The sequence below is a fragment of the Megascapheus bottae genome, chromosome 36, assembly GCF_031878675.1.
Source record: "Megascapheus bottae isolate mThoBot1 chromosome 36, mThoBot2.hap1, whole genome shotgun sequence".
In the NCBI taxonomy this organism is placed as follows: Eukaryota; Metazoa; Chordata; class Mammalia; order Rodentia; family Geomyidae; genus Megascapheus; species Megascapheus bottae.
The window spans coordinates 5,053,442-5,066,126 of NC_143544.1; the positions used below are offsets into that span (position 1 = coordinate 5,053,442).

A 12,685-nucleotide genomic window follows, 5' to 3' on the forward strand; every position below is an offset into this window, starting at 1 on the left:
TCCCTTCTGTCCTCAGGCACTGGTTAGGCCTGCAAAAAAAAAAAGAAAAAAAAAATCTCTTCCCTCCATCATTCAGTGGGACCTGTGGCTAGATGGGTGGGTGAAGGGGTGGATGAGCAGAGGGGAAAGTGACATGCACTGGGAGGGAGGAGCCAGGAGCCAGGGGTTAAGGGCCAAGCACAGGAAGCCCAGAGCCTGGCCAGTGAAAGGAGCCTGGGACGTGAACACCTGGAACTTAAGGTTGAGGCAGTCCAGGCTGGGTCACAAAGGTGCTGCTAAGACCTGGAGGAGAGGACGGACATTCAGACCTGCACGGGAAGGCCGGGAAAGCCGCCCTGCTGAACAGAGGGCAAGGAACAAGATGTGGGGAGAAGCCCCTACTTGGGATGCTAGTAGTGGCTTAGGCCAAGCACCCCCATGCCGAGGAGGGTAGGAACTGAGTCTGGAGGGACCCAGCCCAGGAGGCAGAGCAACAAGTTGTGTTGGGGATCTGCTGCCTGTTCCCCTGGCCAGGCCAGTTCCGAGGGTTGGATTTGACTTTCCTGTGGCCTGCTGTCCCTCAGGCCCTCAGAAAGGATGAGGGTCCCTGTGGGCATCTCTGCCCTGCCCCAGGCCTCTTCCAGCTTAAGGACCTGCTTCTGCCCCTGACCCCCTGGCAGCCGAAGTGAGCGCCAGTTGCTGCTGTATGCAGCTGATGCCCTGGCGGGCGGCCCCTCCGCAGTACTGGGCCTGGACGTGGCTCCCTCCACCCTGCTGCCCAGCTATGACCCTGATACCGGCCTGGTGCTCCTCACTGGCAAGGTGGGCTGGGATGGGTGACGGGGTGTGGGAAGGGCTGGTGGAGCTGATCCCTTCACTGTCACTTGGCGTCTTCTGCCCCCCAGGGTGATACCCGCGTGTTCCTGTATGAGCTGCTCCCCGAAGCCCCTTTCTTCCTGGAGTGTAACAGCTTCACATCGTCAGACCCCCACAAGGTGGTGTCACGCACCCTGGCCATTGAACCTTCTGTCCCCAGTTGGAACTGCAGAGCTTCCCTGCCCCACTGTGGTCATGAGAGGAAGTGCAGGCACATGTGGGGTTGAGAATCAGACTCCTGCCCCTAAGCTATGCCCAACAGCAGGGAGACTGGCTGTGAAATGGTCCAGGAATTTTGAGGGCTGGCTATTACACTCAGTCACTATTTTTTTTTTAATTAGAAAATTAAGCTAGATGGGCCGGGGTTCGCCCTAGCAGTAGAGTGCTTGCCTAGCATGCATGAAGACCCGGGTTTGATTCCCTGGTTAAGAAAAAGCTAGAAGTTGGGCCTGGAGTTTGGCCTAGTGGTAGAGTGCTTGCCTAGCATGCTTGAAGACCCGAGTTCAATTCCTCAGTACCACATGCATAGAAAAAAGTCGGAAGTGTTGCTGAGGCTCAGGTGGTAGAGCTCTAGCCCTGAAGAAAACCCAAGGACAAAGCTCATGCCCTGAGCCCAAGCCCAGGACTGGCAGAAAAGAAAAAGCCAGAAGTAGTGTTATGGCTCAAATAGTAGAGCTTTAGCCTTGAGAAAGCTTAAGGACAGTGCCCAGGTCCTGAGTTCAAGCCCCACGACTGGCAAAAGAAAAGAAAAGGTGTGTCCTCTGATCACTTTTTGGTGATATCACTAAGGCTTTGCAAACACCCCCCCACAGTGTGGGATAAATGCCCCATACACCCCTGCTCAGCTCCGCATGGCATTCTGTGAGTTTTGCTGGCAGCTTGAGATGAGCCATGGTCAGAGCTTGCTCCCTCCATCCACATTGCCAGTGCACCACAGTCCAGGGCCCGTCTGTGTGCCTGTGGTGGGGAGCACTGCCCCGGGAAGGGCTGTGTGCCCAGCCAGGAGCTCTGGCTCTAGCTTCCGCTTCCTTGTCCCCCCAGGGTTTTGTCCTCCTGCCAAAGACCGAGTGTGATGTTCGGGAAGTAGAGTTTGCTCGATGCCTGCGGCTGCGCCACACCTCCCTGGAGCCTGTTGCTTTCCGGCTGCCCCGAGTCCGGGTGAGGTTGGGTATAAAGACTGCAGTGCCAAGCCCTCCGTTCCACATTGACGGGGGCTTGAGTTCTTCTCTGGCCCTGCCTCCAGGCCTCCCTGTTCTCTGCCTCCTTGTTTTTTTGGTGGAGGGGGAGGGGGATCGCAGTGCTGGTGTGTCCTGGTCTCTGATCAGTGTTTAAGGAGAGCTGCTTCCTATCCTACAGAAAGAGTTCTTCCAGGATGATGTTTTCCCGGACACGGCCGTGAGCTGGGAGCCAGCACTCAGTGCTGAGGCCTGGCTGGGAGGTGCCAATGGGCAGCCCCGGCTACTCAGCCTTCAGCCCGCCGGCATGACCCCAGGTAAGACAAGGGCCTGGAGTGGGTAAGGAAGCAGGGGAGCCCAAGCAGGGATTGGAGGAAAGCACAGAAGGCCCAAGTCCCATCTTTTGACCCAACTGCCACCCAGAGACTGGAGTCTCTTCCTGAGACTAGAGGGGCACTATCTCTAGACCTATCCCTGCGCTCCTGGAGGGCAGGGCTTGCGATCTGTTTCTACCCCAGATCCCACCCCCACCATGCACAGCCTGGTGCCTAGACCAGCCTTGTGAAGAGGGGCTTGGATAACTGTTAACAGCACTCCTTGAGTCTCTACCCGGAGGTGCAAGTCCTCATGGTTGCTGGCACCAAGGACCCCACCCAGGGGACTCTGGTACCTGTCCTTGTCCCTCCTCAGTGAGCCAGGCGCCCCGAGAGACCCCTGCCAGGAAGACCCCATCCTCAGCACAGTACCTGGAAGAGAAGTCAGACCAACAGAAGAAAGAAGAGGTAGGTGTGAGGAAGGACAGCACGCGGAGCAGAGAAGGAGCGCACCAGAGCTTGGTGGGGGGCTTGGGGGACCTGCCGCTGCCTCCAGAGCACAGGAAGCCAGGAGAGCAGCAAATGGCCTCACTCTGGGCTAACTGGACCAAAGGTGGAGGTGGGCACCTTTGAAGTGTTGTGCAGAAATGGCATCATTTGGATCACAAGTCACAGTGCCTCAGTCTTCGACTGCCTCGCCAGGCATTGTGGTAACTGCCTATAATGCCAGAACTCAGGAGATTCAAGCAAGGGAATCAACGTAAAGGCAAGCCTGCTACCTGCAAGTTTATGCTACCAACATGTCTCGTGTGGCAGAATGCCTGCCTAGCAAGTCTAAGGTCCTGAGTTCAAACCCAAGGACTACCAGAATAAAGTCATAGGGTGTAGTCAGTAATAAAACATTTGCTTACAAGACACAAAGCTCTGAACTACCAAAAATGTAAAAAAGTGCAATCTGACGAGGCTGAGAGTGTGCTAGCCAAGCATGCACGAAGCCCTGGGTTCGATTCCCCAGGACCACATACACAGAAAAAGCCAGAAATGGTGCTGTGGCTCAAGTGGCAGAGCAAAAAGTGTCCAAGGACAGTGCCCAGGCCCTGAGTGACCCAGGACTGGCAAAAAAAAAAAAATACAATTTGATGTATGCTAACAAGTAAAATCAACTCATAGCCCTGGTTGGCATGGCTCCTTGGCTCTTTTCCTGACACTGTTGGGGTTTAAGCTCATGAGATTTTGATGTGTTCTTGAAGTCAGCACGCCTCCTGTCCACTCTTGCAGCTGCTAAATGCCATGGTAGCCAAGCTGGGGAACCGTGAAGACCCGCTGCCCCAGGACTCCTTCGAAGGGGTGGACGAGGATGAGTGGGTGAGTGGCAGGCAGGCGGGTCCAGATCCCAAGTCAGCATCCCCATTCCTGCCCAGCATACCACAGCTCACCCCCATCCCCTTCCTTCTTAGACCCTCTCGCTCCCCTCCCACCTCTTGGTTTCTCATCCCAGGACTAGCCTGCTCACCGTCGCCTGGCCTCAGTTGCCACTGCCACCTCCTGGAGCATACCTCATGTCCCTTCAAGCTGGAGGCTGCCACTCTGCGCCCTGGCACACTTCTCCCAGAAGCTCTGGCCTCCTGTGGAGCCTGGGCACTTCCGCAGCCGCTGGGCCCACCACAACTCCAAGGACTGCCTGCACCTCTGCTTCCCCTGGGATGAGCCGCCTCTCCTCAGCCGCCTGCTAGCATGTGGAACATAGGGGTGGGGGCCGGGGGTCAGTAGCATGTCCCTTGTCGGGCCCTGGGCTCCCTGACTCCCCTACTCTTTCCGCTGCCTGGGCTGGCTTTGTCTAGCATTTTTGGTTGCTACATGCCAACCCATCTTGCCTGCTGCCCCAATTGTGGTCAAGGGTGTTGGGGGCTGGCCCTCCACCAAGACGTTTGGAGCAGCTCCAGCCTCAGGGCCCTCCTGCTTCCAGTTACCCTGCTTCCCAGGGCAAGTCAGGAGAAGAGAGTCTCGCCCAGCTGATGACCCAGTTAGGGTCTTGTGAGCCCCTCAGGGACCAGCCTGATGAGCCCTGGGTAGCTCAGCAATTAAACTTTCCTAAGCTGGCCATCTGTTGTGCTGCTCTAGTCTGTGAGGCTGGGAGGGGGAAAGGGACAGGACTGTGAGTGAGCGAGTGAGTGAGGAAGCACTGGGCTTCTGTTGGTCTCAGCCTGACTTTGTTCTTAAGGTCTTGAATACTGCAAATTTCCGAGTTCATTCACGTAGCACTCAGATGCATAGCAGTAAGTGGTTAGGTGCCATGAGGAACTGCAGGATGGGGCTTCAGGTTATATGCAAAGGAAGTAGACTTCATGAGCTCAGTGAGGACAGACAGGAGAGGAACTAGGTGGAAGGAAATGACTTGGACAGAGGGGCTAGCAGGGTGCTCCTGGGCTGAGAAGGGAACTCTCATATGACCGGAGAGCTGAGCCCTGAAGGAGCCTGCCACAGAGAGAGCCAAGAGAATCGTTTGCACACAGGAAGCTCAGCATGGTACTGACAGAAGAAGGAATTTGGACAGCTAGAGGAAGGAGGGAGGGAGGGAAACCACAGGAAGGGACACGTGGAGAAAGGACAGTGAAAAGGAGAGGAGAGCAGAGGAGAAGAAAGATCCGTGGTCCAGAGTGTAAGTCCAAGGCGGCCTGGTTCTCCACACATTTGTGAGTAGAGGCGAAAGATCCAAGTCCTAACCACTGAGAATTCTAATAGGAAGCGAGTGGACGATGAAGAATAGGCAAAATTAATGGATGAATAAAGGTATTGTATAATAGGCTAGAGGTTAATAGCTTTGGAGACAAAAATTGAGGTGCCCAAGAATAGAGGGACAAGCCAACTGCAAAAGACCACAATGACCACATTGGGGCTGGGAGTTTGGCCTAATGGTAGAGTGCTTGGCTAGCATGCACAAAGACCCAAGTTCAATTCTTCAGTACCACATACACAGAAAAAGCCAGAAATGGTGTGCTGTGGCTCAAGTGGTAGAGCTTTAGCCTTGAGAAAACCCAAGGACAGTGCTCAGGCCCTGAGTTCTCGCCTCAGGACTGGCAAAAAAAAGGACCACATTTGTAGTATCAGTCCCATTCCTGTGGAATATCCAGACAGACTGGCCCAGAAGCACAGAATGCAGATAAGTGTTTCCCTTGACTGAGGGAGGGGAATGGAGAATCACTGCTGATGGGTTGTGGAATTAGATGGTACTGAAGGTTGCATATGCCAAAATGCACTGGATTGCACTTTAAAAAGATAAGCTAAGGACTGGAAGTGTGGCTTGGTGGTAGAGTGCTTGCCTAGCATGCATGAAGCCCTGGGTTCCATTCCTCAGTACCACATAAACAGAAAAAGCCAAAAGTGGTGCTATGGCTGAAGTGGTAGAGTGCTAGCCTTTAGAAAGCCCAAGGACAGTGCCCAGAACCTGAGTTCAAGCCCTAGGACTGGCAAAACAAAAAAAAACAGCAACAACAAAAAAGCTCTATGGTGTGTGACTGTCTCATTGGATCTGTTGCTTGAAATATGTGTGATTCACAGACCAAGGTAAACCTTGTGAGAACTCAGCAAGAAGACAGCTTCTACAAGTTAAGAGGAGAGACCTCTCAAGGATCTTAAGCTGCCATCACATGATCTTGGATTTCTCAGACTTTAAAACCATCAGAGAGTAAATGCCTTTTTCGTATTGTTCTATCCAGGAGACTGAGATCAGAGGATTGAGGCTTGAAGCCGACCTGGGTAGAAAAGTTCACAGGACTCCATCTCCAATTAACCAGCAAAATGCCAGGCTGGAAAGCTTGGTTCAAGTGGTAGAGCACCAGCCATGAGCAAGCAAGCTTGAGTCAACAGGCTTGATCCTGCATTCAAACTCCAATACTCATGCTCAGCACACACACACACACACACACACATGCTGTGTTGTTTAATTCCAAATTCTCATAGGGAAGAGCCACTGGGATTGTGGCTCAGTGGTAGAGTGCTTGCCTAGCATGCATGAAACCCCGGGTTTGATTCCTCCCGGTACCACATACACAGACAAAGCCAGAAGTGGTGCTGAGGCTCCAGTGGTAGAGCTCTAGCCTTGAGAAAGCTCAAGGACAGTGCTCAGGCCCTGAGTTCAAGCCCCAGGACTGGCAAAACAAAACGGAAGACTCGAGGGCATGTGGCAGTGTAGTAGGTTGGGGCAGAACTCATTTGAGCACAGATGTGAAGTTTTTCAGGTGTCAGGGAAAGTTTCCCCCTGCAGAAGGAATCTAGAATAAGCCTATTTTTTTTTAAGTTCCCAGTTATCTCAGATATGCCCGAGAATCCGGTGCCCTACTCTGCATCACGGTTGCTTATTTCCTATGTTTCACCCTAAAAAGTTTGGCAAAACCTCCACTTGGCGCTCTGAGCCTCAAGTTAAGCCCCGCCCAGCTCGAGGCCCCGCCCCGGCCCCGCCCCATCCGCGCTACGTCACGGCAGGTGACGCCCCGCCCCCTCGGAACTTCGAGACCGCGCATGCTCGGCGCGGCTTTTACGCATGCGCTCCCGTCTTCTTTCCTTGACCTCTGACCCGTTGGCCGCCCTTCAGCGGGGCCCACGGCGCGGGTCTGAGGCGCCGGACCCGTTCCTCTGAGGCCGAACGGCCGTCATGGTAAGGCTCATGGCGGGGCGAGGCCCGGAGAAGGGAGGTCACGTCGGAGAAGGCGCTCCGGCCCGGCTGCTGGCGCCCCACGCCGCCCCGCGTGGGTCTGGGCCGTCGCGCCGGGGTCCGAGGCGGGCGAGTGCGGGGCGGCGGCGGCCCTCAGAGCCGGGCGGGGAAGTCCAGCTCGGCCGCCCGGCGTGGGCCGGCCCTGGGCCCTGGCGCGCCGAGGTGGCCGTGTCGCCCGCCATCCCCGCTCCCGCTCGGCGCTTGGCCATTCCCGCGGGCGGCACGCCTGGGATTTGAACCGGGATGCGTTGCTGGCAGGACTGTCACAGACCTTTGCCCCGCCAGGCCCGACCTCCCTACCCCTTGATGTCAGGGCCCCCGACCGACCCCCCGCTAGCTTGCGAGCCTCACACTGGTAAGGTGGCCTCTGGCTGCCTGCTTATGCCAGGCCCTGTTTGGAGACCAGTTCTCCTGAAGTCATGGCGTTCTTGGCCCCTTTTGCACAGGAGGGAATTGAACGCCCCCAGAGCCTCTCTCCTTCAAGAGGCCAGAGCCAAAGTTTGAGCACAGGTCTTCCTGTATTCTGAGAATCCCCCTTTCTCACCACCTTGTCCCTTGCCTTGTCCTTGTGATGCACCCTGCCATCGAGGACCTGCAGTGGCCTTGTCAGTGATAGGAACCCATTGGGACCCACTCTGGGCATTTTCCTTGAACTCTGAGCCTTCCCCAAGGCAACAACATGTGGCCCCGGAGAAGCTTGTGCTGAGAAAGGTACAGAACTCAGTTGAAGCAGGAAGGAGGGGTATGAATGCCAGGTGGGGAGTGGACTGCATTGCAGAGGTGAAGTACGTGGGGTAAGGAGGTATATTGGAAACTTGGTCCGGGGTAGAGTGGCTGCGTTTGACATTCCAGCTTTGGCCAAAATAAAGCTGAGGGTGAACTGGTGAAGTGTGGGACAGCCACACTCATGCAAGTACACACTGGACACCTGTGCAGGTGGTCACTGTCAAGGATCTGGCAATACTGTCTGACCTCCCTCCTGTCTCGCTGTGATGCCTGCAGCAGTGTGCTGGTCCTGGGTAATTTGCCTCTGTGCCTGGGAGGGGTGCTACATGCAGGGCTGTGTCTGAAAGCCCTGCTCCTCCCCAGTGGCCCCTCCACACCTTGTCTATGGTCCTTTACCACAGCTTCAGGTCTCTGGGCCCATAGGTGCCACATTGCTCCCTAGACCAGAAAGCAGTTGTGCTGCTTCTCTGAGTGGGTCCCAAAGATAGAGTCCTTTGCATCCTGACCTGTTTTCTGCCTACTGCCTGTCCTGAAGTTAGATGCCACATGGGCAGCTTCTTCTTGGTCTGTCAGTTACTGAAGTATGGGATGTTTTGGGGAGCCTTCTGTGAAGGAGCCTCAGCCAAGGGCTTTTTGGCTCATCTGTGGCAGCCACAGCTGGTAGAGCTCTGCTCCTCAGGAATCAGCTGTAAGAATGGCTTGGCCAAAGCCAGCACTCAGGGAATGTTTGAGCTTGACTATAGATGAGAGGGTTGACGGGGCCACCTGATCACCAGACATTAAACAGCAAGCAGAATCTGGACCAGGAGCAAAGCCAGCTGTTGCTAAGTTCTGCTTTGGACCTGCCACTGTCTTTCCATTTAGTTTTATGCACATTGTCCCCGAGGGCTTAGAGTCTTCCTGTAAGGAAAAGGTTCCTCCTCCTTTCCTTCTTCTCTTCCTCCCTCCTTCCTTTTACCCATCCTTTCTTACTGTATCATTAGGTTGCATGCCCAGCAGTTCACATCTGTTTAACCTCTGTGCTGTATTACTGTGCAGTTTTTATAGGTGAGGAAACTGAAATTCATTGGAGTTGAGACTTGCCCAGTCACACAGCTGACACCATTCTGCTTCCCCTGGAAGAAGTCTTCCACAGGAACCTTGGCCTCGGTTATCCATCTAGCTCCTCTGGCTGGCTGGCATAACTGCTGAAGCTCTGCAGGCCATCCTGCCTTCTCTCGGCAGGAACCACAGTCCACCAGCCACTGCGACTTGAACTCTGCAGGGGATATTAGAGAAGTCTGTAGTTACAGCCTCTGTTTTGTTGTTATTGTTGTTTATTGTCGCTTCTTGTTGGGTTGTTTTTGTGTGTGGTGCTGGGGGTAGAATTTAGGGCCTGTGCAAGCACAGACCACAGCCTCAGTTCTTCCCCTGTCCCCTCAGTTGTAGGGCTTGAACTCAGAGCCTGAGCCCTGTCCCTGAGCTATTTTTTGCTCAAGGCTAGCTAGCACTGTACCATTTGAGCCACAGCTCCACTTCTGGTTTTCTGGTGGTTAGTTGGAGATAAGAGTCTCATAGATTTTCCTTCTCAGGCTGGTTTTGAACCTCAGTCCTCAGATCTCAGCCTCCTGAGTAGGATTACAGGCGTGAGCCACTCTTGCTGGGCTTTGGCTTTGGTTCTTAATATACATTGTTGAGCAACAGTCATCTGTCTCATAGAAAAATTACCCAGTGATTGATTAGAAGGCCCTGTCTGGCTAAACTGATGAACTAACCAGACTCTCCCTGCTGGCTATGTCTCTGTCTCTTTGCCTCACAGGCTTTAGCTGAAGGGGGTCAGGATTGCTGTGCTTTGAATAGGCCTTTAGTAACTTCCTGTTGTAATGAATGAGTGAAAAAAGTCATAGAACTTTGAATAGTCTTCAAAGAGTTAAGGATGGTTTGGTTTCTCCCTGGCAAGGGGAAGGCTGGCCCAGAAAAGTCACAGCAGTACAGAAGAGCCATCACTGGCTGTGAGTGGTGAATGAACAACTGGTGGCTGGCCTAGGACTGTTCCTGTGTTCTAGCTCCCAGTCGTGTTTGTTCCTTAACCATTGCTCTCCATCTCCTGAAGCCATGTCCCCTTGACTCTTCTCTGCCTTTCCTGAAGACCAAGTAGGGGTCAGTCCCCCTCTAGGGGGCTCCAGTGAGTAGAAGATGGCCTATCACTAAAGCCCTGTGCGTTCTGCCCTCAGCTTCCTGGCAGACACCTCCAGGTTCCCATACTGCAGGCCTCCATGGTGCTGCCTGGTAACCCTGTGCCTACTCTGCCCACAGGCCAAGTACCTGGCCCAGATCATTGTGATGGGCGTGCAGGTGGTGGGCAGAGCCTTTGCTCGGGCCCTGAGACAAGAATTTGCAGGTAAGTGTGAACCCCTACTCCCACGTTTTCCCTGGAGGCCCTGCTGGTCGTGGATGTAGGGATTGCTGTGTTGCTGGAATTCTGCATGCTGGTGGCTCGGGGCACTGTGCTGTCCTATCCCAGAGGCAGCGGGAGACTCTGGGGCAGTCCTATGTAAGAGAGCGAGGTCTGTCTCCAGTGAGGCCAAGTTTTCATGAGACCTGGGCAGGCGTCAGCACTCTAGCCCGCCTGTACACCTCTTTGTAAGTAAATTTTCATTGGGACACAGCTACTGCCTCTGGCTGCTTTCAAGGAGAACCGATCTTTCTACAGAAACTGGTTGGCTGTCGAGTATTTTCTCTTTGACCTTTAAGGAAAAGTGTACCAGCTCCTGACTAGACTCCTTGAAGGGGAGGAGCCACCTGTGCATCTGGCTGTTAGCGCTCCCACCCTGCCTGCTGTGTCCATTTCTCCTTGGCCTTCGTAGTAACCTAAAGCTTCTCAAGTTGCCTCTGGGACAAGGATGGGGGTGGGAAAGGGTCGCCCTGAGGCCTAGGTTGGGGACCAGGAGCCAGGTTTGATGGTCATTCCCTGTTCTTACCCTCCAGTGGGGCATGTATGTCCATCCTCTGCATCCCCACCCCCACTCCCTCCCTTAAGAAGCCACTCATGGCCACCTTGGCTTCTGTATGTCCCCTCTAAGCCACCTGGCAGGGGTAAGCTACCCACTTGGAAGATCCGGGGTGTGGGAGGGAATTCTGGGCTGCTGAGGGCCGAGCAATCACCCACGTGTCCACACAGCCAGCCGGGCAGCAGCTGACGCCCGGGGACGTGCTGGGCACCAGTCCGCAGCTGCATCCAACCTCTCTGGCCTCAGCCTCCAGGAGGCCCAGCAGATCCTCAACATCTCCAAGCTGAATCCCGAGGAGGTCCAGAAGGTGAGGCCACCAGACTGGCTCCTGGAAGAAGTTGGGGGAGACTGGCAGAATGGGCAGGAGCAGAGGCTCTGGCTACAGCCAGTCACACACTACTTGAGGAGCCACTGTTGTCTGGGATGTCTTAGGCCCCAGGCAGCTGGCGGCAGACACTGTAGCTGGCCAGCCGGAGCCACCCTCAGCGGCACCTGTCCAGTCTCTGCCCCTCAGTGGATGCAGAGCCTCCTGTGTTGTCTAGCATGGCTTGTGGATCCCTGGTTGAGCCCTTTAGCCTCCCTTCCTCACATCTGCTTCCCCCACATCTTACCTTGAAACTGCAAGCTGCTCGCTTGTCTTCTCTCCCTACAGAACTATGAACATCTATTTAAAGTGAATGATAAATCTGTGGGTGGCTCCTTCTACCTGCAGTCAAAGGTGAGTGCTCTGCCACAGACCTCCTGTCTTCCCTCACCGGGGCCCCTTGTTTCCAGGCAGCGCACCCAGCAGGTAGATCCTGGCAGGCAAAGTTGTTTCAGGATCTCCTCCTGGTACCCCAGCCTCAGGCCGTGTCCTCTCCGTAATCAAACTACCACTCTCTCTGGCTGCCCAGTGGAGACTCGGCTAGGACCTTGAAGGAGTGGGAGTGCATGATGGTGGTGGTGTGCTCGTGCCCACTGTCCTTCAGGGAAGCCACCTGAGCCTGGGACAGGAAGGGAAGAGGCCCATCGTGCAGGCAGGGGACAGAGGGCCCAGGCTATGCCCAGCTTAATTTCCCTGCTCTCCTCAGGTTGTCCGTGCCAAGGAGCGTCTGGATGAGGAGCTCAGGATCCAGGCCCAAGAAGACAGAGAGAAAGGGCCAACACCCAAAACGTGACTGCTCAGGCCTCCTTACCCCAGCCCACTCCTCATAATTTATAGCTTGGTAATAAATACCTTTTCTGCATTTCCAGCAGGTGGGCTTGCCCTCCTTCCCACTGGGGGGGCGTTGCTGGGCTAGGACAGCCAAGGGGCAGAAGCAGGGTGAAGTCTACGCAGCCTTGGGTCACCCTGCAGCTACTCCTTCCTGTGTCCTATCCTCTGGGTGACCCCAAAGCTCCCTGGCTGGCTTTGGACCTGAACCTGTGCTGCCTCACCCATAACGTCTCTGCTAATCCTTTCCAGTCCCCACAGGGCAACACCTCCTGCTCAGCCAGTTGAGGTGGTGAGGGCCTTGTGCTTCAGCTGGGGACCCCACAGCCAGGCACGGGTAGGGTGGGATGGTCCCGCTCCCAGGATGTCTACCACACAGAAACCATCTTTACAACTCACTTTTATTGTTTCTTTATAAACTTCCTCTCACATGGAGGAATATATTGTTATAGTCATTAGCTTATCTCTTTTTTTTTTTTAAACTCTATGCTAACAGCGATGGAGCCAAGAGGAGGAAAACATAAGCTACAATAGAAAGGCACTTAGAACCTGTTAAAATACTGACATCCCGGAATGTGCAAGAACAAACTGACAACGACATGTACACCGGCCCTTCCAAGCCTGGTCTATCACCAAGTCACATGCTGAGCTAATGTAATGTTGCCTTCCAGTGCCCTGTTCCTCTGCTCCTGCCCTTGAGTCTCAGGCCCCAAGGCCCCCCA

The 12,685-nt window shown here is 54.6% G+C and overlaps 2 protein-coding genes across 2 annotated transcripts in view; both read left to right on the forward strand.

The window, feature by feature from the left end:
- The window catches only part of Coro7 (coronin 7), a 49,461-nt gene extending 45,016 nt beyond the window's left edge, over positions 1 to 4,445 (forward strand). Inside the window, exons 22-28 of the mRNA XM_090324835.1 lie at positions 660 to 801; positions 885 to 974; positions 1,897 to 2,013; positions 2,212 to 2,347; positions 2,721 to 2,812; positions 3,623 to 3,709; positions 3,843 to 4,445. Of these exons, the coding sequence (XP_090180961.1) occupies positions 660 to 801; positions 885 to 974; positions 1,897 to 2,013; positions 2,212 to 2,347; positions 2,721 to 2,812; positions 3,623 to 3,709; positions 3,843 to 3,848 (670 nt within the window). The 3' untranslated portion in view covers positions 3,849 to 4,445. The remainder of the gene's footprint in view (positions 1 to 659; positions 802 to 884; positions 975 to 1,896; positions 2,014 to 2,211; positions 2,348 to 2,720; positions 2,813 to 3,622; positions 3,710 to 3,842) is intronic.
- Positions 4,446 to 7,298: 2,853 nt separating this feature from the next.
- On the forward strand, positions 7,299 to 11,997 carry Pam16 (presequence translocase associated motor 16). The gene is made up of 6 exons (XM_090324677.1): positions 7,299 to 7,410; positions 8,183 to 8,204; positions 9,995 to 10,161; positions 10,942 to 11,078; positions 11,424 to 11,489; positions 11,842 to 11,997. Exons 1-6 carry the CDS (start codon positions 7,299 to 7,301, stop codon positions 11,926 to 11,928), a joined length of 591 nt encoding a protein of 196 aa, XP_090180803.1. The 3' UTR covers positions 11,929 to 11,997.
- The last annotated feature ends 688 nt before the right edge of the window (positions 11,998 to 12,685 follow it).